We start from the raw sequence: 27,096 nt of genomic DNA, 5'->3' as shown, positions 1-27,096 counted from the left end.
CTCTATCACTTTCTTTTTTTTCCCAGACAGGGCAGGACCAAGGCCAGGAAGGGATCTCCACAATGCCCCAATGCAAGATCAACAGCTACATAGAAATCAAGGTGGTAGACAGATAGGAGAAAATGGACAGCATGAGTATAGGCCTAGAGGAAGAAATGCACAGCAAGTTGGAGGGCACCGTGAGCCAAGACTTGGTGGAAGGAATGAACATGGGGCTGAGAGACAGCATGAACAAAGGGATGGTGGACCTCAGGAGCACAGGGGTGGAAGGCGAAATGAACAGCAAGGAGGTGGGCGAAATGAACGCGGTGCTAGAGGACAAAGAGGTGGTGAACAGCATGGCGCTGGTGGACACAATGAACAGCGTGGTGGTGGAGGACGTCAAGGGCATGAACCAGGAATCCGAAATGAACAAAGAGCTGGAGACGGACACGGTTATAACCGGAGAAGAGAAAACAGAAACCAGGAAGGAAGGGAAAATCCTAGACAACCGGAAGAGCAACGCCGGGACAGAGAGAATGGAAGGGGGCAACAAGTACGACGTCTGGGATACAAAGCTCTTGAAGAACTGCTGGAAAGGGAACCCTCAGAAGTGGCAATCACTTTAGCTGCCCATTCTGGTCTAAGGGAATTGCTGTCAGCCACTGACATGAGGCCAGATTGGGTGGAATTGCTGTGTAGGGCTCTGTGCAAGGCCTGCACTGCTAGGCTGGAGAGGCAGAGCATTCAGCATCTCCTTGGGCTGGTCAAATCATCTGAGTATATTCGTATGTGCCTCCCACACTATATAGTGGGAATGATGACAGAACATATGCCTGAGAAAAGGCAGCGCTATCCCGATAACATTCACAATATTCTAAGTCTTCTGCAAGAAATTATCAGCATCTTTCCTGCCAGTACCATACGAGAGACTTCAATGTTGGTGGCTCTCATTCCTAACTCAATTAATAGTTTACGTGCTAATGGAATTGTAGTGGGAGAGCATATAGTGCAGTTTCTAGAAAGGCTATCAAATTTCATTCAGCACCTCCAGGACAGGAGAAGAGAAGGAACACTACGAGTGGACACACACATGGTCATTGGACCAGAGGTTCCTGTTGATGATTTCAGAACAATGAGTGTGTACCCTAGTTTTGAAGAAATTCATCTGGGTGCAAATCCATTTCTTAGACCAAATAATTTAAAATACAAATTTGAAAACACAGACCTTTACTTGGACACCCACTTTCGACTCTTGAGGGAAGACTTTGTTCGGCCATTAAGGAAAGGGATCCAAGAGATCCTTCAACATGATGATCGCAGCATTCGTAAAACTAGGTTTGATGATATTCGTATGTACTTCGACACACGCATAGTTACTCCTATGTGCACATCATCAGGGATTATATACAAAGTCCAGTTTGATGTTACAACTTTAAAGATGGTACGCTGGCAGAACTCCAAACGACTGTTGTATGGATCTCTAGTTATCCTGTCCCAGGACAATTTTGGATCCTTCCTCTTTGCCACAGTTTCTAATCGTGATGCCAAAGAGTTGGAACGAGGTGAGGTGCAACTGCAGTTCTGTGAGCAGAGTAGAGAGCTTCTGGCAAGAACCCGTCCAAATGATTCCTTTGTTATGGTGGAGACTACTGCCTACTTTGAGGCTTACCGGCATGTATTGGAGGGCTTGAAAGAGATGAATGCCCAGGATGTGCCTTTCCAGAAATACATTGTATCATGTGAAAATGATGTGGGAGCACCACGTTATCTCAATGCGGGTATCCAGTATGATCTTAGCTGTATGATGAGCAAGGAGCAAAAGGCTATCCCAGCTTTAAAGAACAAAATCAATATCCTGAATCCCTTGGAATGGCCTTCCAAAGAGTCCTTAGGCTTTGATGAGTCTCAGATAGAGGCTGTACAGCTGGCACTTACTAAGGAGCTTGCCATTATTCAAGGACCTCCAGGCACCGGTAAGATACTGAAACATAAAAAGGGCTTACAAAAATATAGGTTGTTGTAAATCTAATTTGAGTTTTACTTTTTTTGTTTCACTGGCTTTGTAAGCGGTCTAGTAATCAGACTTTACAGCCTAATACACAATTGGCACAATTATTTTGGTTGGAAGCATCTTCACTAACTACAAAGCTAGAGATTCCTAGAGTAAGACTTAAGCTATAACTTTTTTCTTGTTGTTTTAAAAGAGAAGAAAACAGTAAAAAATGAAAGAAGAAATCCAGGTATGGCATTTTTTACAAAGTTACATTGGTCCAGCTTGGACCAGTGTATCTATGCATAATACTGTACCTGTGGGATCAGCTTGAAATCACTGTAGCACACACCACTACTCTAGTGATTTCCACTAGCTTATAGGTCCTGTGCCGAGTGGCTGCCCTGCTGCATTGTGAACACTTAAGGACTGCAGCTCAACAAAGGCACTATTCAGAGAATGCCCTGCATTCTCTCAACAAATGCAAATAATCTAAAGCTAAAAAAAGAGTTTTGCATACACTTTAAAGTGAACCTGTAGCCATTCAATGTGCTTTCAGATATTTCTATATTCTTAGCAGGCCATAAATGATTCAACAAGCCCTCAATTACATCTGTAGTTGCAGGCACTATGAAGTAATTCATACTCGAAATTCACAGCAGAAGCACTGGTCGCTGAATGTCATTTTTTTCAGTAGCTCAGCTCAGTCTGCTCTTTCGCTCTTAGTGGCTCAGGAGCATTCCAGTTTTCTATTCCCTGATGCAAAACACAGAGCAGCAGCTCTGGGAGGGGGAGCAGGAAATCAGGGTGAGCAGTGATGCTAAGAGAACAACCAAAGTATAACTAAAGGCAAATTGGAGACCTGCTGAGGTCTTCCGCATTCTTTCTCCTGATATTTTGAAGCAGTCATTTTTCTTTGCTATACTTGTCTTGACTGTTGTGTAATGCATATTTGTGCATTGTTCACATGAAATACAGCTGACGGATGCCCTCTATGATTTGTTGACTCCTTTTTATACATGTTTTTTTGTAAAAGTCTAAAACTCCTTAAAAAATATTTGGGAGAAAAAAAGTCAAAACCTTTTTTTTTTTTTTTAACTTTAGCTTTGGTTAGAGTGGTGAGGGATTTAACCCAATGTCAGAATTGTATTTCTGTCTGTGCCCCCATTAGAGAAATTCATGCTTTTTGCCATGTTTACTATTATCATCAAAAGTGAATGTAAAAGTAAAAACCCCAAATTTTCTGTCATCCCGAGAACAGTAACAGAGGGGGGAATCTTCCAATGGGGACATTACTGTAGTTCTGGTGACAACCAGGGATTTCCTTGCTTTGCAGGGCTTTCGTCCCACTTTATGTTTTGGCTATGGAACAGGAAGTGAAGGGAAATCTCAATGGGACACAGGGTGACAAAGAAAACCCTGAAAAGGGTTTAAATTAGTGATTGACCGATATCGGTTTTTCGTTGGCGATACCGATATTTTGGCCAATGCATATCGGTGTTGGCCGATATTTTTTGTACATTAAAATTTTTTTTTTTTGACAGGTACTTTTGTGGAGGGATCTGGGGGTCTAAAAGACCCCAAACCCTCCTCTGCACTTAAAAAGCATTCAAAACGCCAAGTTTGGCTGTTTTAAATGCTGTCATTTTTTTTAATCTGGCACCAGACAGTACCAGAAAGTGATGTCACTCATGACATCACTTCCGGGTTTTTGCATGGAGACCCGATCAGAGCCGAATGTGGCTTTGATCAGGTCTTCGGCGGCCATGCAGGCTGGTTGCCCGGTGGGACGGGAGACCCGGGCAAGCAGCGGAAGGCGGCGGGAGGGGGCGTCCCCTCCCTCTCCTTGTAATGACAGCTGAGCAGGTTCCCAGCCGCATCGGTTGTCATTACAAGACAGCTGACCATCGCTATGGACGCCGGTACCGGGGTGAAGCCTCTAGCTGCAGGCATCACTCCTGTACATGCACTTTCCCGAAATATTGGCAATATCGACTTTTTCTGTCTGACCTCATAGGGAGGAGATTTTTTCACTTCCTGTTTCTGTGACACAAGTAGAAGAAATTAGGGCAGAGGTTGTTACTGGGACAGGAAGACACCAAGTAATAATAACCTGAGAGAAGTTCCAAACCTCAATTTTATTATAATAAAAGTAATTTGCTGTAGTCTTTGTTCCCACTGGAGAGATTTCCCATCACCTCCTATCAGGGGAAATCCCCCCTACAGACTGCAAATAAGTGAACATTTACAACAGGACATTGAATCTGCAAATATCTACAGGTAAAAGCTCTGCTAGCAATTACAAAAAACTCTACAGACAGCATAAAGAAATGCTTATTAAAAATTCAAGGCACACATTTGACCTTCTACCAATGATGAAATCGATCTACATATGACTAGGAATTGTTCCAGTTACCCTTGGATCAGTATATATTACAATGTCTGACCAGGTTAAATTGCCCTGATTGCTACGGTTTCCCTCCAGGGTGTATTTTTGCTGTTTTATCCCCCCCCCCCCCCCCCCAAACCTACATACATAGGCACAGACATAGGCATAGGCACAGACACTCATGTTCAACCAATTCAAGTGTACATGTTAATGGAATGATGATCCTTCATCAACAAGAAATTTTTGGCATTCGGGAACGTACCCTCCTATTTGACCACAATCTAATGTCCACAGAGGATTCATCTTTCGTTCATATAACCATTTCTTAGGCAGATGGCATGGCTAAGAACATGTAATCACTTCTGGACCGGAAGGATTTGCCCCCTTAATGACCAGGACTTTTTTTGCGATTCGGCACTGCGTTACTTTAACAGACAATTGCAAAGCTGTACCCAAATAAAATTGATGTCCTTTTTTTCCCCACAAATAGAACGTTCTTTTGGTGGTAATTGATCACCTGTGTTAATTTAATCTATGAAAATATTTTATTCGACAAATCTAATACTGGTCTGCAGTGATCTTTTATTTCCTCCTTTGCTCCTAGGTAAGACCTACATCGGACTGAAGATTGCTGAAGCTCTGCTCACTAACACTGATGTATGGCAAATAAATGGACGCCCCTATCCAATTCTTGTGGTTTGCTACACTAATCACGCATTAGATCAGTTTCTGGAAGGTATGTATGTTGACCATTAAAGTGTACGTAAATGAAATGTCTACTATACATAATTCATCTATTTTTTTTTTAATGTCAATAAATATATAAAAATATGTACAACGATCCCATCTGTCCCTCCTCTCCAGCTGTTACCAACAGTTTTGGCTTTAAAAAGAAGCAGTCAGGACTGGAAATTCAGAAGAATTTTGATCTTTAGACCTTGTGCACACTGGTTTCTTGTAAACGCTGTTTCTCCTGACAGGAGAAAATCAGCGTTCTAAACTCACCTAAGCTGCATTTTTTTTCAAACCGCTTTAGGCGAGATTAGAAGAATTTAGCAGATTTAATAATCTAAAAAAACTCAAAAATCTCATCTTTAAACTCAAAAACGTGACTTTAACAGCAACAGTGTGCATGAGGCCTAAGGCTCCATTCACACCTCAGCGTATTGATTTACTGGCAGTTTTTTTTTTTTAAGCTTTTTTGCTGCTTTTTTACAAACTTTTTTAACCACTTCCATACCGGGCCAATTCTGGCACTCTGCTCCTACATGTAAAAATCATAATTTTTCTGCTAATAAATTACTCAGACCCTTGCAAACATTATATGTGTTTTTTTAGCAGAGACCCTAGGGAATAAAATTACCTTTTTTGTTGTGTGCAGCAATTTTTTAAACGCGTTTGTTTGGAAAATTAATTAAAAAAAAAAAAAAAAAAAACAATAAAGTTAGCCCAATTTTTTTGTATAAAAAGATGATGTTACGCCGAGTAAATAGATACCTAACATGTCATGCTTTTAAATTACGCATTCTCGTGGAATGGCGCCAAACTTCGGTACTTAAAAATCTCCATAGGCAATGCTTACAAAAAATTTACAGGTTACCTGTTTAGAGTTACAGATCTTGGGATAGAATTGTTGCTCCTGCTGTAACATTTGCGCCGATACCTCACATGTGTGGATTAAACAGTGTACATATGTGGGCGCGACATAAGTATGGGACGGGGGCACTTTAACCACTTTACTACCAGTCACGTAACCTCTACGTCGGCTGACTTTGAGTGGTTATGCCGGGATGATGCCTCTAGCTAGAGGCATCATCCCGGTACCGTTGTTTGAAGCCGACGGTCGGCTTTCCGTCGGTAACGATCGATGCGGCTCGGGAGCCGCTCGATCGTTACCCGGGGGGGCGGGAGGGGACGTCCCCCCCCTCCCGCCGCCTTCCGCGGCTTTGCTCGGGGCTACCGTCCCACCGGGAGCCCCGAGCACCCAGCCGGCACGTCCGCCGGCTGGATGGAGTCCCGATGAATGCCGGAAACGGCATCGATGGGGTCTCCGATTACGTAACCCGGAGGCGGCGTCCATGACGTCACTTCCGGGTTACTGTGCTGCAAAAGGCGGCAGATTTGAAAAACGGCTGTATGCAAAAATGCCGTTTTCGGCGTTTTGCATACAGGGAAGTGTAGTGGAGGGGTCTAGGGTCTTTTAGACCCTCGATCCCTCCATAAAGTGTACCTGTCACGACATATTGCTGTCACCAGGGATGTTTACATTGCTTGTGACAGCAATAAAAGTGATCAGATTTTTTTTTTTTTAAAAACCTGTAATAAAGTTTAAAAAAAAAGAAAAAATAAATAGGAAAAAAAAAAAAAAAAAAATTTAGCCGTCCCCGTCACCGTTAGCTCGCGCACAAAAAAAAACGTATACGCAAGTCGAGCCGCAAATGAAATCGCTGTTCAAACCACACATGTGAGGTATCGCCGCGATCGCCAGAGCGTGGGCAATAATTAAAAAAAAAGAGCTACACTCTAACTCTAAACTGGTAACCGTTAAATAAATTTAAAGCGTCGCAGATTGAGATCTCTATTGACCGTAGTTTGTCGCCATCCCACGGGGGGGCGCAATTTTAAACCGTAACATGTTTGGTATCTATTTACTCGGCGTGACATCATCTTTCACAATATACAAAAAAAATGGGCTAACTTTACTGTTTAGTATTTTTTAAATGCAGTGAAATGTGATTTTTCAAATTTTTTCCAAAAAAATGGCGTTTTAAAGACCGCTGCGCAAATACCGCGTGACAAAAAATTTTGCAATGACCGACATTTTATTCTCCAGAGTCTTTGCTAAAAAAATATATATAATGTTTGGGGGTTCTAAGTAGTTTTCTAGGAAAAAATACTGGTTTTAACTTGTGAACAAAAAGTGTCCGAAATAGGGCTGGGGCTAAAGTGGTTAATTATTTGTTTTTTTATTGTTTATTTGTTTATTTTTATTTTTACACTTTACCTTTTTTTACATTTGTTTTTTTCCCAATCACTTTTATTTCTATTACAAGGAATGTAAACATCCCTTGTAACAGGAATCGTGCATGACAGGTCCTCTTTATGGAGAGCTCTGTGGTCAGTAAGACCTCACATCTCTCCTCCCAGGCTGGAAAGCCTGAGATAAAAAAAAAAAACGATCTCGGCTTTCGAGCCGAGTACATGGCACTATTTTCAACTGCAAGGCCAGACGTGACGTCCTAGCACCGGGCCGGGGCCTCTGAGAGTCATAAAGACTGCTGGGGACCACCTGGTCCTTGGTATCCTCTATGGTGAACTTCTGCTGTGCAGAGTGCAGAGTTCAGGAGGGCATTACGTACAGAGTGCAGAGTTCAGGAATGCATTATGTGCAGAGTTCAGGAGGGCTTTACGTACAGAGTTCAGGATTATGCTATGTACAGAGTACAAGGTTCAGGAGTGCGCTACGTACAGAGTGCAGAGTTCAAGACTATGCTATGACGAGTACAAGGTTCAGGAGTGCGCTACGTACAGAGTGCAGGGTTCAGGACTATGCTATGTAGAGTACAAGGTTCAGGAGTGCGCTACGTACAGAGTGCAGGGTTCAGGAGGGCATTACTTACAGAGTGCAGTGGTCAGGGGTGTGCTGTCTACAGAGTGCAGGGTTTAGGGATGCACTGAGTCTGTAACCCCAACCCCACCATGAAGCTTCCTTGCATCTCTTTCACCTACCTAGCCTGGCTTCAGTACCTTCCTGTGTAAGCGGTTCTACTACCTGTGTATTTACGGGGAGATCATTCTTTCTTTTAGATTCTGGAGATCTATTCCAGCTGTGCTCTACTGTGAGTGCGTCCAGGAATCTGTTAGATCTGGGGGCTAAGCTGTATACATATAACAACATGTAGTGAAAAAATGTAGTCCATAAAAAAGTCCACAGTCTGCCACCACACTAGTAGCGCTAAAATACTCTGTAACATGAAAATTCAAAAATAAAATAGTCCACCACGTAAATGTAAGTGACTCCATTATAATAGTTAATAATAGTTAATAGATATTCTAGTAAGTGATCCATCCACCACACCTCGTGATTTTCCTCTCCCCTTCAGCATACAGACTCACCAGAAGGTGATGTATAAGGGCTTTGAATATAAACCTTAGATGTTACTTCTCCACCTCCAACATCAGGTTAATGCTTCTATATGTTTATGAGCAGCCTCAGACAGAGTAATCCAAATAATGGTCAGCCTGGGATCTGGAGTGGAATTTTTGATAACTTGTCTCCTCCTCCAATCCTTAGTGCTGTATCCAGCCTTGTATTGCCCTCCTGTGCAGTCTTCTGTAGGTGGAGCACCTTATCACAGACATTGGAGATCTTCAGAATGATGGAGATTAGTAAGGTAGATAAAAAGCACTTAAATCCAGATCAGTAAATAGCATCAACAGGTAGTAGCATGGACAGAAGTCAACCAAACGCGTTTCGTCTGCTTAGACATCATCTGGGGTATTTTGACATCATTAGGAGATTTTGGCGCTAGGTGTGAAGGTTGATGGTGTGAAGGTTGATGTTATCATTTTTTGATTGTATATGTAATTTTTCACATTTACATAAGCTGTATACAGGCTTCTGTATTTACAAGTGACAGCGGGAAGTGGGAGCAGAGGGTGAGAGACGGAGGTGGCAGAATGGAGTTCTGACCATGTCCTGGCTGAAAAAATGGGTGCGAGGGCCACATGACAAGGCCTGGAGGGCCACATTCGGCCCGCGGGCCTTGTGTTTGACATACATGCTGTAGCTGGAGCACAGGTAAGCATAGCAGATATACAGTAGTTCCACTTGAACCTTTTTTAATAGTGCAGGCGTTTCTCAGATAGCTGGGTGTCCTGTCATTCACACATATTCTCTCCCTTTCAGAGCAGAAGCGTTATCTGAGTGTCCACAGATGGTTTTCTATCACCTGCCTGATATCAGTGCTGAAAACAGAAACAGCCTTAACCCATCATTCACATTGAAGTGATTTGTCATGCGACAAGTCGCAGCCTATTGCCGGCAATGGCACCATTCCAATCGGTGCGGCGCCGCGACTTTGCAGCTCCGCACCAATTTTCAAAAGTAGTTCCTGCACTACTACTACTACTGCCGATTTTCGGGGTGCGACTTTAATAGACATCTGTGCATGAAGCCACACAGATGTCTTTCAAATCACACTGAAATGCGGCTTTGAAATCGTGCGATTACAGATGAAGTCACACGATTTAAAAGCCGCATTCAATTATAACTAGGGCTTAGTGTTCTTTAATGTATACTTGAGCATGTTGGTTGTTTGACAGTTTTATAGTATTAGCACTTAGCTGAGACTAGCACTGAGAGGGAGATAAGACTCCTTGGAAACCATACAGCCTGACACTTCTAATGTGGTAAAGAAGTATACAAATAAATAACAGACTAAACAGCTTTCCCTAAGGTCACTTTCACACAGGGCGGATCCGCTCGGCGGACTCTGCTAGCTCAGCGGGGATTTAGCTGATGATCCCCACTGAGCAGGCAGATGACAGGTCTGTCTCCGCTCACTGTGCAAAGACGGACCTGTTAGAGTCCCGCTCTCCTCTATGGGGAGATCGGATTAAATCGGACAGCATGTAATTTCATCCGATCCCATCTGATCCGACCCGCAAACGCATCGCCATCCGTCTGTTTTAAGTGGATCTTGTCGGATCGGATGACAAATGGGTGTCAGCGGACACATCTCCACTGACATCCGCGTCTCCATAGAGAAGAATGGGTGGCCTGATCAGGTCCGCCTGAAAAACGGACAGGCAGACCTGATTGGTCGGATTGTGTGAAAGGAGCCTAAGGGTTGAGGCTTCACTATTCCAACAGATCAGGAGTATTATAAATGCCTCCTGCTAAGTAGCTCAAAACGTCCGGTTCTGTTTTGTTCATGTACCAAAGGCATTCTCCTAAAGGCTTATTCTACTAATGTTGTTTCAGGGATTCACCGGTTCTTGGAGAAGGGTATTGTACGTGTTGGAGGGCGCAGCAGCAGTGAAGTTTTAAAGCAGTTTAATGTCAGAGAACTGAGACAAGGTGTTCGCAAAGACTGCCCAGTCCACATACGCAGGGCATGTGGAGAAGTGAGTATTCATACCAATGCATCATATTCTATATCTTGTTACCTAGCACTCAGTATACTCTTCTACATAGCAACTGCTGAGATACAATAAAGGTTTGCTTCCCCTTTACCAAAAATGGCTAAAACTGCCTATGCTATGCAGGTAATGAGCATCTGTCCATTAAAACCAGCCATGCAGCTTTGACTAATGTTGAAAAATGCCCTTGCTATATTATAGGCTATACCTCCTGAAGCCTGGCCAAAAAACTCCCAGAGATAGTATGTGCCCATCATCTACAGATGCATATATATTGTATATCCATTCACACACATAAACACTGGGTCAGTTAATATTCTACATTTTTACAAATAAAGTGTCTACTGACATTTAGGAGTATATTTAAAAAGCAGTGAATGTGACATTAACTAAACATTCACTGTGGGTAAATTAATAATGTGGAACACCAGCACCAAGAAGATACACCATTACAGATTGTCAATGCTTTATAAATGTACCCCAGAGATACAGTGGGTATAGAAAAGAACGAGAAAACGTGCTGCGCCAGAAGTGCACAAAAATAATTAGTGAATCAACAAGTGTTATCAACAAAATATGGTGTCCATCATATGTGCTCTGATGAAACATAAATGTTCATATAAAGTGTTCCAAAGTAATGATTAGTATATCCAGGTGATGACAGGACAGCCTCAATCCCTTGTGAATCAAGCAGGAACCACCAGTGTGTGAACTCCCTCCACCAGTAAGATTGGCCTCTCACCTTGATACCAGACCCAAACGGGCCAGCATGAGCATATCAGGGGATAAACAGACTATCACAGGTAACCTCTCCAGCCTTCACCTCCGGGGGTCGCCAGGACATAAAATAAAGATAAAGCAAAGATCTAGTGCTCTCTGAATGTAAATAATGAGCTTTTATTGAGCATAAAGGGGTAACTCACATTTGTTGGGCACTCAGCCGTGCCTGCTATTATGGCATTCAGTGTTGGAGAGTAGCACCCGAGCGATCGGCGTCAGGCACGCAGGCTCCGCCTCCCTATACGCGTTACGCCTGGAGCGTGGGCTCCGTTTGGCTTCTTCGGTAGGGGTCACAAACGGAGCCCACGCTCCAGGCGTAACGCGTATAGGGAGGCGGAGCCTGCGTGCCTGACGCCGATCGCTCGGGTGCTACTCTCCAACACTGAATGCCATAATAGCAGGCACGGCTGAGTGCCCAACAAATGTGAGTTACCCCTTTATGCTCAATAAAAGCTCATTATTTACATTCAGAGAGCACTAGATCTTTGCTTTATCTTTATTTTATGTCCTGGCGACCCCCGGAGGTGAAGGCTGGAGAGGTTACCTGTGATAGTCTGTTTATCCCCTGATATGCTCATGCTGGCCCGTTTGGGTCTGGTATCAAGGTGAGAGGCCAATCTTACTGGTGGAGGGAGTTCACACACTGGTGGTTCCTGCTTGATTCACAAGGGATTGAGGCTGTCCTGTCATCACTTGGATATACTAATCATTACTTTGGAACACTTTATATGAACATTTATGTTTCATCAGAGCACATATGATGGACACCATATTTTGTTGATAACACTTGTTGATTCATGTAATCACTAATTATTTTTGTGCACTTCTGGCGCAGCACGTTTTCTGATTTTTATGTTTTTGTTGTGAGGTGTGGACACAATTTGTGTATGCAGCCGGATTTATATATTGATTTATTCTAGCACATTTTATACACATTTGAATTTCACTTAGTCTTGCGCTGATAGTTTTTTCACTATAGAAAAGAACGACCCCCCCCCCTTTAAAATCACATGTTGTTGCTTTGCAGCCTACAATTAAGACAGACACAGTTTTTGTTTTATTCAGCTTTATTTACTCAGTGCAACTTATAACATCCAAGTGAAAGGTATAACAACAACATATGAGAAAAAAAGTAAAACAATTCAAAAACAGAATCACTGAGTTGGTAAAAGGATCACCCCCTTGTGTCACCATTTTATTGAACCACATTTTGCTTTAATTACAGCCTTTGTTGGGATATGTCTCTACTGACTTTGCACATCTAGACTTTGCAATATTTGCCCACTCTTCTTTGCAGAACTGCTCAGGTTCAGTTCAATTTGATGGTGACCGTTTGTGGACTGCAGTCTTCACGTCATTTCACAGATTTTCAATGAGGTTTAAGTCTGGGCCATGACTAGGCCATGTAAGGACATTCACCTTTTTCTCCTTCGACCACTGTGTGGTCATTTTTTGCTGTGTGCTTTGGGTCATTGTCATGTTGGAAGGTAAACCTTCTTCCCATTGACCACTTTCTGGCAGAGGGCAGCAGATTTTCCTCAAGAATTTGATAGTATTTTTCACCATTCATTTTTCCTTCTACCCTGACAAGTGCTCCAGTCCCTTCTGCAGGGAAACATCCCCACAACAGGATATTACCACCTCCATACTTCACTGTAGGAATGGTATTATTTGGATGGTGAGCTGTACTGGATTTCCGCCAGACATATTGTGTCGTGACTCAACTTTCTTGATGAGTGTTTTTTTTTTCCTTGCAACCCTCCAATACAAGCCACATTTGTGGAGAATTTGTGATATTGTTCTCACACAGTCACCACTCTTTGCCATAAATTCCTGCAACTGCTTCAGAGTTGCTGTAGACCTCTTGGTAGCCTCTTTGACCAGTTTCCTCCTGGCTCTTCATCCAGTTTGGAGTGGAGTCCTGATCCTGGGAGGGTCTGTGTTGTACCAAATACCTTTCATGTCTTAATAGACTTCACTGTGCTTCTAGACATTGATAAAGCCTTTGAATTTTTTTTTGTATCAATCTCCTGACTTGTGCCTGTCCACCACTTTTCACAGTGCCTTACCACCCATAGTTGATTGTTTGCTTTGTTGGCACTACCAGGGACTGAAATGCTCTAGGAAAGCTCTTTTCATGTTGATCTAATCAAAGTTACTACAGCTGATCACAGTTTGTAAGTCAAATGGCATTGTGTGTCATTGAGAAGGTGATTAGCTACACCTGATTTGGATTTAAAAGTAATTTTCAGGAGGGAAGTGATCCTTTGTTGTAAAGCAACAAAATGTGATGGTTTTCACTGGTGCGCAGTCATGTTGGAACAGGAAGGGACCATCCCCAAACTGTACCCACAAAGTTGGGACCATGAAATTGTCCAAAATGTCTTGGTATGCTGACGCCTTAAGAGTTCCCTTCACTGGAACTAAGGGGCCAAGCCCAGCCCCTGAAAAACAACCCCACACCATAATTCCCCCTCCACCAAATGATTTGGACCTGTGCATAAAGCAAGGTCCATAAATAAATAGATGAGCGAGTTTGGGGTGGAGGAACTTGACTGGCCTGCACAGAGTCCTGACCTCAACCCAATAGAACACCTTTGGGATGAATTAGAGCGGAGACTGCGAGCCAGGCCTCCTCGTCCAACACCAGTGCCTGACCTCACAAATGCGCTTCTGGAAACATGGTCAAACATTCCCATAGACACACTCCTAAACCTTGTGGACACCCTTCCCAGAAGAGTTGAAGCTGTTATAGCTGCAAAGGGTGGGCCAGCTCAATATTGAACCCTACGGACTAAGACTGGGATGCCATTAAAGTTCATGTGTGTTTAAAGGCAGGCGTCCCAATACCTTTGACAATATAGTGTATTCACTATGCCCTGTGGATTGAGCCCGCATGAGTGCCCCCATAGTCTACTCGGCAGGGGGGAGGAGCCAGAAGCTCTAGCGGGGGTCGGGGCTGCTCTGTGCAAAATCATTACACAGAGCAGATAAGTGTGACCTGTTTATTTAAAAAAAAAAATAGGTTTACAATAACTTTAAGTATTTGGAATGGTAAAAATAACTATTGTTTGTATTGTTATTACAGTGCTGATGTTATAAAGTGAAAGTATTGTGACCATAAATTTCCTTTTAATATTTTGTCAATAACCTATTTGTAGTACATTGGTAAACATCCCTTTTAGTTGCCTTTGCCACCACTGCACTAAATACTTTTTTTTTTTTTTTTTTCTTTGTCTTTTCTCACTTAAGGTCACACAAGAGATGAAGTTAGCAGAACATAAACTCAATGAAGGTGGTCAGCTTTTGCAATGCACAACAGCTGGTGTCATTCATGAAAAGTTCCTACAGAAACACATCAAAAAGGACCATTGGGATAGTTTACATAGTGTGATGGTAAGAAACATCTCCCTGTTATGCCAGTTTCAGCACAGTGAAACATCCCCTAGATCAGTGATGGCGAACCTTGGCACCCCATCCCCCCTTGGAACTACATTTCCCATGATGCTCATGCACTCTGCTGTGTAGTTTCAAAACATCTGGGGTGCCAAGGTTTGCCATCACTGCCCTAGATCCCCCTAGCACACTGTGTGCTGTGGTTAACACATTACTGTGTTCAAAGGCACAGTTTAAAGCGGAGTTCCACCCAAAAGTGGAACTTCCGCTCATCTGCTTCCTCCCCCCCTCTGGTGCCACATTTGGCACCTTTCAGGGGGGAGGGGGGAACGGGTGCCTGTTTTTGACAGGCCCCCTACCTCACTTCTAGGAGACAGCACTGCGGCACCATCCCTCGGAAGTTCCGTCCCCTTTCTTCTTCCCCTGCCGCCAAGCCAATGAGAATGCACAGTGCGCTTCGCGCATGCACAGTAGGGAACCGGCTGTGAAGTCAAAAGGCTTCATTGCCGGTTTCCCTTAGAGTGAATGGCGGCTGGGGAGCTGACATAGCGGGCTCCCTGGACAGGCAAGTATATATATATATATATATATATATATATATATATATATATATATTAAAAGTCAGCAGCTACAGTATTTGGATCGGATGCGAATGGCAGCGGGTGTCAGCGGACATGTCTCCGCTGACATCCACTGCCCCATAGGTATGCATGGAGCATCCGATCCGGTCCGCCTAAAAAACTGACAGGCGCATGTAATCTGATCGCTTGTGTGAAAGGACCACATCAGTGTTTTTTTATCCAGCGTTTTTTGAACTTATAGAAAACATGTGCATGGAGCCTTAATATGATCTTTCAGGTGATTAATGTTGTAACCACTGTTTAAAGGCCCCTTTCACACAGGCTTGTAAGTTTTTTCAGGCGGACCTGATTGCATGCTCCATGCATCCCTATGGAGCAGCGGATGTCAGCGATAACATGTCTGCTGACACCCGCTGCTATTCGATCTGATCCTGTCTGTGAAATCCAGACGGATGGAAACCCTATTTTCCATTCGTCTGGAGGATCGGATAGGATTGGATGAAAACGGACAAGCGTTCCGTTTTTATCCGATCTCCCTTAGAGGAGAGCGGGGATCTGACAGCTCCGTCTCTGCAAAGTAAGCGGAGACAGACCTGTCATCTACCTGCTCAGCTGGGATCGGCGGATCGATCCCCACTGAGCAAAACAAAGTCCGCCTGGCGGAAAGCTCGTGTTTAAGGACCCTAAAGGGCCATACACACTATACAATTTTCTTTAGATTTTTTCCTTCAGACTTACCAAAACCATATAATATGAGGTCAAACCTAAACACTTTCAATTTGTATGCAATCAGACAGGCCCTTGCACTACATAGAAAAGGTAAATCTAAAGGAAATCTGACAACAAAAGTTGTATAGTGTGTATCCAGCTTAAGATACAATACCAATGATAAACTTGTAAAAAATTTTCTGTTTGACTGATGTGCCAAAAAAAAAAAATGCTTACTTTGAATTGATCATCTGCTAAGATATTGTATTTTTCTAAACCCGCCCTTTTCTTATATTGTGAATTAGATGCTGAGAAACTGGTCAAAAGGTATTTCAGATTCTGTAGTTGAGAAAGGTTGATATACATTAGATTCAATGAAAATGTTGAAACAATCAAACATCCAGTTTGATCACGTATGGCCAGCAGTTGCTAGGCACTGATTTACTGTGCAAGCTGGTGTCAAGAGTTTTGTTTTGTTTTTTTTTTTCAATTTTATTTAAAGTGTCACATAGGAGTTGATTTACTAAAACTGGAGAGTACAACATTTTGGTGCAGCTCTGCATAGAAACCAATCAGCTTACAGTTTTTTTTTTGTCAAAGCTTATTTGAACAAGCCTACCATGCACAGCTGCACCAGATTTTAAACTCTCCAATTTTTGTAAATTAACCACATAGTTACACACTATTAATTTCTCTGCATAGCTGCTGCTGTATGGTGACACGCCTTACTATCCAGTGTGGTGCAGAAAAACGCAGGCATGCTGGTTACCATAAGATTTTATGTTCAATCTATGTATTGTATTTAGGTTAAAGCATGCCTTAGGGCTCTTTCACACTGGTAGCTGGAGGGGGTGGTAAAAACAAACAGCTATGCCTGACAGGGCTGTATACATGCTGAGGCTGAGATGCATTGCTTCACAGCCACGGCAATTTTAACTCGGGTTGCAGAGTTTGACAGATGGCACCACTTGTCAAAGAAGCGCATTGGGATTGCACTACAACTGAGAGCCTAATGCTATGCTTGCAGTTGTGGCTTGGTCCCGCAATGTAAAATTGCCATTCTTCAAAAAGCGGAAAAGTGAAAAAAAAAACAAAAACAGATGTCAGGAGGCAGCGGTGACAATATTTGCTATACCGTCCACTGAAAAGCAATTCACTGATTTACTGCCAGTGTGAAAGGGCACTTATGTAGACCTTCAAAAGCTCTAAGGCTGCTGCCTGATGCCGCCACTTTACATATGATCTGTATAGTATTCCCTTTTGCTCCTTTTTCTAGAAAGGGTGAAGGAGCTGGGTCAGCACAGAGAATAGTTAGACAATGTTGCACTGCAGTAAAAATGTGCATTAGCACTCAGGTTACCACAATGTGCAAAAATACATGTTTTTCACATTGGTGTGCTTTGGTGCCATTCATTCATAATGGCACCCAGTGCGCCTTGCCAATGGATGTGTGTTTCTCTCCACCTTTACATATGGTATCATATGGCTGCATTACAAAAAAAACAGTTTATGCAACTTTTATGGTATGTTTTGGTACAATAGACAGCCCATTTAAATGAAGAGGCTGTAATAACACATCACACGTTATGCATGTTATACAGGGAAGAGGATTATGGGGCATACTGGTCCATATATTTTCTTCGAGCTATCGCCAAAATGAGAAAAATCTCTCTATAAAGATTTTGCAAGTTAAATTTTTCTCATGAAAAATAAGAAAAATACAGATCTCTGGAAAGTGTACTATTATGGAAAACAGGGAAGGTTGCTTGGTATAGAACAGTTCATGCTTTGTTTTACTGACTTAAGCCTCGTACACACGCACAGATTGTTGGCCGACCGATCGGCCGTCTTTTGTCCAGTGTTGTTGTGTTGGTTGAAATGTGCTCTAGACTCGCACTGGACTTTTGTTGGCCGACAGAAACCAACTTCAGAAGTGATGTCATGTTCTGGTTTACTTTCCGTGTTTTTTCTTCTCTGAGCATGCCCAGTCTTGCTCATCAGATTTTTGTCTGCCGAAATCTGTACTGACTGAGGAACAATCGGCCGTTCTGTTGATGGCCAACAAAAATTTTATAGCACGCACACCAGATTTTGTTCGGCCGAAAAGTTGGAGTCGGTTGTCGGAAGCATCATACTAACAAGCCGAAAATCAGCCGATCGGACGTTGGCCGAAAATTCACGGCCAATAATCGATGCGTGTGTACGGGGCTTTAGGCCTCATGTACACAGCTGCTGATAAATGGCCGTTTAGGTGCAGTTAGGCGTTTTTTTGCAGCAGCCCCTGAGCTCTCCTCTGTCTCCTCTTTCCATGTACACTGAGACATTTTATAGTCCTTTAGAGGCAGTTGAGTTTGGTGGCATTTTTTTAAAGCAAAAAATTGCCTTCAGGACGGAAGTTTATTTGCATTTGAAACGCCAAATGCTTGTAATAGCATGTAAATGCGTCTAAACACGGTAACTCGTGTTTATAAGCGTTTTGTTTATAGATTTTTTTATAGTTCTTTATAGTTTTTGGCCTCTTGCACACAATACTCCTGTTTGAGCATCTACTTTTTTCCAGACCTTTTTTTCTTGTATGTATTTGCGAGTATTTGAGAGTATTCGCGTGTATTGGCGAGTATTGAGGCTTAAATTACTGACCAAAAATGCAGATTTTTCTATTTTGTTCTTACTGAAGAATACACAGCGCTTGTTTAAGCGCCTGTGTGCATAGGCACATTACAATTAATGGGCTGTATTTTAGCTCAAAAAGCTGTACTGAGCATTTTTAAGCCGCAAGATGCCCAAACAGGAGTATCGTGTGCAAGAGGCCTTATAGTCTTTTAGAGGAAGTTGAGTTTAGTGGCATTTTTTTTTATAGCCAAAAATTGCGTTCAGGACGGAAGTTTATTGGCATTTGAAATGCCAAATGCTTGTAATAGCGTGTATATGCGTCTAAATGTGGTAACTCGCGTTTATAAGGCCTCTTGCACACGATACTCCTGTATGAGCATCTTGCGGCTTGAAAATGCTCAGTACAGCTTTTTGAGCTAAATACAGCCCATTAATTGTAATGTGCCTATGCACACAGGCGCGTAAACAAGCGCTGTGCATTCTTCAGTAAGAACAAAATAGAAAAATCTGCATTTTTGGTCAGTAATTTAAGCCTGAATACACGCGAATACTCTCAAATACTCGCAAATACATACAAGGCCTCTTGCACACTGCAGCTTAAAAGTGCTCAGTACAGCGTTTTTTTTTTTCTGAGCTAAAATTTAGCCCATTCATTCTTAATGTGCCTATGCACACAGCCGCGTAAATGAGCGCCGCGTTTTCTTCAGTAAGAACAAAATAGAAAAATCTGCATTTTTGGTCAGTAATTTGCGCCTGATGCGCGCAAAAACGCACACAAACGCGCGAATGCACTAAAATGACCCAAAATGTCAATTGAATATCCAGAACGCTAGAATAAATTTGCGCGCAATTACGCGCATTTGCGCGAGCGCGTAAGCGTGAAAATTACGCCAGAAAACGTAGATGCTCTAACAGGAGTATCGTGTGTAAGGTGCCCAAGAAAAAAGGTCTGGAGAAAAGTAGATGCTCAAACAGGAGTATTGTGTGCAAGAGGCCAAAGCGTTTCGTTTATAGTTGTTTTTTTTTTTTTTGGTCGTTTAGAGGAAGTTGAGCTTTTTTTTTTTTTTTTTTTTTTTTTTTTATAAATCTGTTTATTTATTTTATACATACATAAAATCATACCATACACAAGAATAATAACGACAATAACAAAAACAAGAATAATAGCAACGACAATAACAAAAAAAAAAAATCCTTCCTTCCATCCTTCCCCCATGCATAATCCTCACAAGGATACTTTTAATCAGACTTGTATAAAGTACTCGAAATTTCTACTTGAGTAAAAGTACAAGTGCTCGATCAAAAAATTACTTGAGTAGAAGTGGAAGTGCTCGCAGAAAAAGTTACTTAAGTAGAAGTACTAAAGTATTCAACATTTTTTTTACTTTACTTGCAAGTAGTTTTTTCAAAAAATTTGCTACTTAAGTACTAAAAGTAAAAAGTACCAGTAGTTTTGAAAAAAATATTCTACTCAAGTACTGAAAGTAGAAGTACAAGTACTGTGTTATGTAGTTATTAAAGAAATAAGTCAAAAGTTTGAACATCATATTGTTTTTATTATTTCAAATGATTTCTTCAAATGATTAACCTGTGTTTGTTAGTAGTTTCTTGATGCACTTTAAGCGCTGTAGCACCATTTATTTGTTTGTTTCATATTTTCTTTTTATTGGAAAGATTTGGTATAGCAGCTTTTATTATATACAGCCTTTATTTTCGTATGCGCTGATTTACAAATGACATTATACACATTTTTTTGAGCTTTATGCAACCTGCCATCTACTGTTCTGGCAGTGGTAATTTTTTTAAAAGTAACGAGTAACTATGCAGCACAAAAAAAAAATACTTGAGTAGAAGTATCGAAATCATCGGAAAAATGTAGTGAAGTAAAAGTAGAAGTAGGAGAAAAAAATTCTACTCTAGGAAAGTACAGATACCGCATTTCGGTACTTAAGTACAGTACTTAAGTAGTTCTACTTCGTTACTATACATCTCTGCTTTTAATATTATCTACAAACAGACTTTCCCAACTCCTACTCAATGCCTAGCTTTTTCCAAGATTAAAGAAAATAAGATCATACCCCTATGCAGCTGTACCAGAATCGGCCAGCCACCCTGACCAAATCCTGTCAAATTTCCTCAGACACCCCCTATGTGCATAGGTTTCTCTATACAATGGTAAATTACTATTAAATTAAACCTTTCCAAAAGGAAACCGTAGGTGGAACCCTTTTCTTCCAGTGAAAGGTAATGGCCTTCCGTACATAAAACAAAAGAAGACTTAACACTTTTTCAGCTCTGTAGCAAAGCAGTCACCAAAGCCAGTAAACCCAGTAAACAGATTTCAATGGTCCTAGGAATAGAGATTGTTGTATGAACATTAATTACCTCCAAATTTTCTCCCAATAACTAATGAGAGGAAGTTGAGTTTAGTGGCATTTTTTTTTTTTAAAGCAAAAAATTGCATTCAGGACGGAAGTTTATTGGCATTTGAAACGCCAAATGCTTGTAACAACGTGTAAATGCGTCTAAACAGAGTAACTCGCGTTAATAAGTGTTTCGTTTCTAGGTGTTTTTTACATTTCTGACCATCTTACAATGTAAAAATGCTTCTAAACGTAAACACCGCTAAACATGGCATGTAAATGCAGCAAAGCGGTCATTTTTAACCACTTGCCGACCGCCGCACGACTATCTACGTCGGCGGTCAGCCCCTCACAGGCAAAGTGACGTAGGGCTACGTCACTAGCTTGTGAGGGTCTAGGGAGCGAGCGCGCGCCCCCGGAGGCGCGCTCCCGCTCCCGAGTGGTCACGGACCCCCCCGCGCGTGTGACCGGCGGACCCGATGTCCGCCGGCCACTCTGCGATTGGCGGGGGAGAGGGAGAAAGTCAGGCAGCTTGTGTAAACAAGCTGCCTGTCATTCTCCTCGCTGTATGAGAGCTGATCATCTGGATCTACTATGTAGATCCGTTGATCACTCTGCATACAGCTGAAGCCCCAGCCAATCACAGTTAGAATCACGCCCCTAGGGACACACACAGCCCCTCCCTCTCAAATAAAGTTAACCCCTTCACTACCAGTGTATTTTTACAGTAACAGTGCATATGTATAGCACTGATTACTGTAGAAATGTCACTGGTAACCCCAAAAGTGTCAAAAATGTCAGTCAAGGGTCCGATCTGTCCGCCGCAATGTCGCAGTACCGCAAAAAAAATCGCAGATCGCCGCCATTACGCGTTAAAAAAAAAACAACAAAAATGACAAAAATCTTTCCCTTTGTTAGTAAACGCAATAACTTTTGCGCAAACCAATCAAAATACGCTTTTTGCGATTTTTTTTTTACCAAACATAGGTAGCATAAAACAAATTGGCCGAAAATTTTAAAAAATTTTGATTTTTACATTTTTTTTTGGGGGAATTTCATATAAAAAAAAGGGAAAAATATTGCTATTTTTGCAAAATGGACGCTCTTTTTTTGTTTATAGCGCGTGATCAAAAAATCGCACAGGTGATCAAATACCGCCAAAAGAAAGCTCTGTTTGTGGGAAAAAAAGGACGCCAAATTCGTTTAGGTACAGCGTCGCACGACCGCGCAATTCTCCGTTAAAGTCACGCAGTGCCGAATCGCAAAATACCCCCTGGTCGGAATGGGGGTAAAATCTTCCGGGGCTTAAGTGGTTAACCGTCAGTTATTAGCTGTCAAGTTCCAGCATTCAGGAGAGGTTTTCAAATGTCCTGTGTACATGAAGCCTTCTAGCCTCCCTAAGCAGTATAAGGCAGTGTTAATTTTGGCAGCAAATTTCAATTTAGTTTTAGTCTTAGTCTTAGGACTAAAATGGCATTTTAGTTTTAGTCCCATTCTAGTCTTCTGCAAGTGTTTTAGTTTTAGTCATATTTAGTCGACTAAAACTCCAGTACATTTTAGTCGACTAAAACTCATTTTAGTCATCTATATTCGAAATGGTGTAGTTCAATTGTAATTTGTAATGCATTATTTAAGCATTTCTCTACAATTTCCAAACTCATTATATACTACTGCTGGTCCTAGGGTGAAAAATCGAATATGTTATTATTTATGGTATTGAGCTTTGAGCATGCAACCAGTGTTAATTTTGGCAGCAAATTTCGATTTAGTTTTAGTTATAGTCTTTTGACTGAAATGTCTTTTTAGTTTTAGTCGTATTTTAGTCATTTGAATTGTTTTAGTTTTAGTCGTATTTTAGTCGACTAAAATTGAGTTGATGTAGTCGACTAAAACGTTTTAGTCGGTTTTAGTCGACGAAATTGACACTGGTATAAGATTACACAATATAAGCTGAATAAAGCTTAATAATCATCATTTATTTCCAGGATGATGATGACTTCTACACTCCTGTGAAAGGAAAAATATCAATAGTTGTTGAATGGCTTGGGCTTGGCTCTTCACAGTTTATTCGGACAGCAGATCCGGCTAGAGCAGGTAATGTACACTCCTCATGTGTTCATATATTAAAGAGGCCCTTTCAACCGAACACACAATATATTTTTATTCAGAAAAGTAACAGTGCTTTATGGAAACCTATTGTTTCCCCCTTTGTGCAATGATTTTTTTTTACAGATTGCAAAGTTTGGAAGACAAAGGGTAAATGAGAAGAATCTAAATCTTTTTTTCCTTTTGACTGACCTTTACTTCGCCCCCCCCCCCCCCCCTTGCTACTGTGTGCAGGAATATTGTTCCAAATGCAGTCTCAACAGTTTTAAACAAAAGCTCTGCGGTTCTGCTCTGGGACAGATCTCTGAACACCGGCTCAACTGTCAATTTTATTGCAATGAAGGAGTGTGCAGGAGAGCAGCTCCCAATAACAGCCTCAGCACATTTTGTTTACATAGGCTGAGGCTGTGTTTAGTCGTAGTTCTCCTGCATACAGCCTCAGCATTGTCAATGATGTGACTGGCTGGCTGGGGGAAGAGGAGCAGAGGGCAGCTGGAAAGAGAAGAATATAACATAACTATATCAGATTCTTCTAACTTCCTCCACATTTTGCTATCTGGTAAAAGCTTTGCCTAGAAGGGGGCAATAGTGCGTTAACATTAAGCACTGTTATTTTGATAATAAATGTATTCTGTTGGATCTGGTGATAGCATGTCTTTAACTTGATTTTGCAAAAAGAATTTGGGAGTTAAGGCTCTTTCACACACACTGTCCGTCGGACGGACGGACGGACTCAGTTTTTCTCAGCGGGGGATCGATCCACCGATCCCCCGCTGGGCAGGAGAATGACAGCTGTTCTCCGCACTGTGTGCGGAGACACAGCTGTCAGAGCCCCATACATCTCTATGGGGGAATCAGATGGGAACGGACCATCGGTCTGTTCTCATCCGATCCCATCCGATCGAATCCCCTGGACGGATGGAAAATAGGGTTTCCATCCGTCCAGATTTGATGGATCGGATCTGACATCTGATGCCCCATAGGGATGCATGGGGGGACCGTTCAGATCCGCCAAAAAAACGGACCGGCGGATCTGAACGGTCCGCCTGTGTGAAAGGGGCCTTAGTCTGCAAAAGGCTGTTTTGAGTGAATGGAACATGCATTACCTACTGGCTTCTTCACTGGGACTTTAGAGATGACTTCTTCCTGCCAGAGCTTCAAGCTCTTTCTAGCCTTACTCAACTAAGTGCTACATATTGGGATTTATTTACTAAAGTACTGGAAAGTGTAAAGTCTGGTGCAGCTCTGCATAGAAACCAATCCGCTTCCAGGTTTTATTGCCAAAGCTTAATTGAGCAAGCTGAAATTAGAAGCTGATAGGCTATCATGCACAACTGCACCAGATTCTGAGTGCACCCGTTCTGCTAAATCAACCCCATTGTATAATACATTTTCCTAATAACACTTTGCTTAACCTTCCTAGCGGTATTCTCGAGTGTGACTCGGGGTTAGATTTTAGAGCCAAAAGCGGTAACCCCGAGCCACACTCCGGGTAGCGCTAGGAAGATCGCTGGATGCTGGAAGAGGTTTTACTTACCTTTTCTCCGGGATCCAGCAAAGACTGCGAGCGGTATGCGGCGGCGGAGCTCTCTCCCGATCGTCTGCGAGCCCCGGCTTCCGTCTCCGGCGACGTGACGTCCGCCGGGGGGTGGAACCGGCGGCAAATTCGAATGTAAAACACCCCAAACACACTGATACCGTTCAAAAAAAAAATCACATTACATTACCCCCCAGTGCCCTTTCCTGCAGTTTTACTGTACTTTTTATGTAAATATATGTATATATATATATATATATATATATATACATATATATATATATATATATATATATATATATATATATATATATATATATATATATATACAGTATATATATATATATATATATATATATATATATATATATACGTATACATATATATATATATATATATACGTGTGTATATATATATATACATAATACTTGTGAATGAGCAGCCCAAACCAACTGTATACATATTATATATATATATATATATATATATATATATATATATATATATATATATATATATATATATACATAATATATGTATATATATATATATATAATAAATGTATACAGTTGGTTTGGGCTGCTCATTCACAAGAATTACATGCAAAATAATGGTACCGCTTTCAGCACCTAAAATCCAAAAGAATCATACCGCCAGGGAGGTTAATTTGTTTTATAACATCTACCAACTGCAGCATCAGGTTTTCTCACCCAGGGTTCCATTGAATGCTAGGGTTCTTCCAGAGGCTGTTAGGGGTTCCTTGGGCAATGACCAATGTCTGCCCCTTAGATAAGTTCCCACTGACACCATTGATCTTTTTAGCTATCTGTAAGGGGGTAATTCTTTCCCAGTGACTACAAGTGTAAGAAGCATTCTTCTCACTGATCATTACACTAATGTCTTATGATTTATGAGACATCTAAGAGTAGATCTAAGAATTTTTAGAAGGGGTTCCCTGAGATTTGAAAGGTATTTCTAACTTTTTGAAAAAAAATTAGGAGGAGGAGAATGTTTGCTACATTATTTATTCCCCTCATTGGCACCCCACATTTAGGAGCTATTAAACTACCATGGAGGTTTTAGTGAGTGACATGGAGTACTGCATTAGGACCCCAAACGTTAGCAGAAATCAGCATGCGTGTGTTGAGAAGAACAATAGTATCATTCACAGCCTACTTTGACCAACATGCATGTGGTGTACATTTCTAGTAGGTATTTATTATTATTATTTAGTATTTAGTATTATTAGTTCCTCTGTGTTGTAAAGGTTGGTGAAGGCTGATCTGGACTTCAAGCAAATGCAAGTCCACAGGTAGTATCTTATACGTGTAAACAAATACAAGTCATACTACTACTCCATACTTTAATCCTTCATTAAATATCCACAAAAATAAATACCTACTAGAAATGTACACCACAAGCATGTTGGTCAAAATACGCTGTGAATGATACTCTTGTTCTTCTCAGCACACGCAGGCTGATTTCTGCAAACAATTGGGGTCTTAATGCAGTACTCCTTGTCACTCAAACCTCCATGGTAGTTTAATAGCTCCTAAATGTGTGGTGCCAATGAGGGGAATAAATAATGTAGCAAAAACCCCTCCTCCTTTAATTTTTTTTCAAAAAGTTAAAAAGCTCTTTAACCACTTTACCACCGAAGGATTTTGCTGTCTTACGTCCAGGCCACTTTTTGCGATTCGGCGCTGTGCGACTTTAACTGACAATTGCGCGGTCATGCGACGCTGTACCCAAACTAAATTTACGTCCTTTTTTCCCCACAAATAGAGCTTTCTTTTGGTGGTATTTGATTACCTGTGCGATTTTTACTTTTTGCGCTATAAACAAAAAAAGAGCGTTTATTTTGAAAAAATAACAATATTTTTAACATTTTTTTTATATGAAATTCCTCCCAAAAAATATGTAAAAATCTAATTTTTTAAAAATTTTTGGCCAATTTGTTTTCTGCTACCTATGTTTGGTAGAAATCACAATAAGCGTATTTTGATTGGTTTGCGCAAAAGTTATTGCGTTTACTAACTAAGGGAAAGATTTCTGTCATTTTTGGTGTTTTTTTTTTTAACGAGTAATGGCGGCGATCTGCGATTTTTTTTGCGGGACTGCGACATTGCGGCGGACAGATCGGACCCTTGACTGACATTTTTGACACTTTTGGGGGTACCAGTGACATTACTGCAGTAATCAGTGCTATATATATATGCACTGTTACTGTAAAAATGACACTGGCAGGGAAGGGGTTAATTTTATTGGAGAGGGAGGGGTTAATGTATGCCTGGTGCTTACTAATGTGTGGGGGGGGAGGTGACTGAGTGACTCAAGGACAGATCGGATGTTCAGCTATGCTGAGCACTCCGATCTGTCACTCCCTGTCACTTAGGAGATCTGCCCGCCTGTGTAAACAGATCTCCAAACTAGATTCCCCAACGATCGGGGAAGAGCGGCGGCGATCGCCGCCGCTCCTCCCCTGGCCCGACTCCCGCTGTGAATAA

General features: G+C 41.6%; 1 protein-coding gene across 1 annotated transcript in view; it reads left to right on the top strand.

Moving 5' to 3' along the window:
* ZNFX1 (zinc finger NFX1-type containing 1) overlaps positions 1-27,096 on the top strand; it is a 67,006-nt gene that overhangs the window by 21,027 nt on the left and 18,883 nt on the right. The window contains exons 3-7 of the mRNA XM_082271433.1: positions 27-1,955; positions 4,966-5,097; positions 10,348-10,490; positions 14,538-14,681; positions 22,932-23,040. Coding sequence (XP_082127559.1) covers positions 27-1,955; positions 4,966-5,097; positions 10,348-10,490; positions 14,538-14,681; positions 22,932-23,040 — 2,457 coding nt within the window. The remainder of the gene's footprint in view (positions 1-26; positions 1,956-4,965; positions 5,098-10,347; positions 10,491-14,537; positions 14,682-22,931; positions 23,041-27,096) is intronic.

This window comes from Pelophylax lessonae (genome assembly GCF_965119305.1).
Source record: "Pelophylax lessonae genome assembly, chromosome: 11".
In the NCBI taxonomy this organism is placed as follows: domain Eukaryota; kingdom Metazoa; phylum Chordata; class Amphibia; order Anura; family Ranidae; genus Pelophylax; species Pelophylax lessonae.
This window is presented reverse-complemented; position numbering and strand designations above follow the sequence as displayed.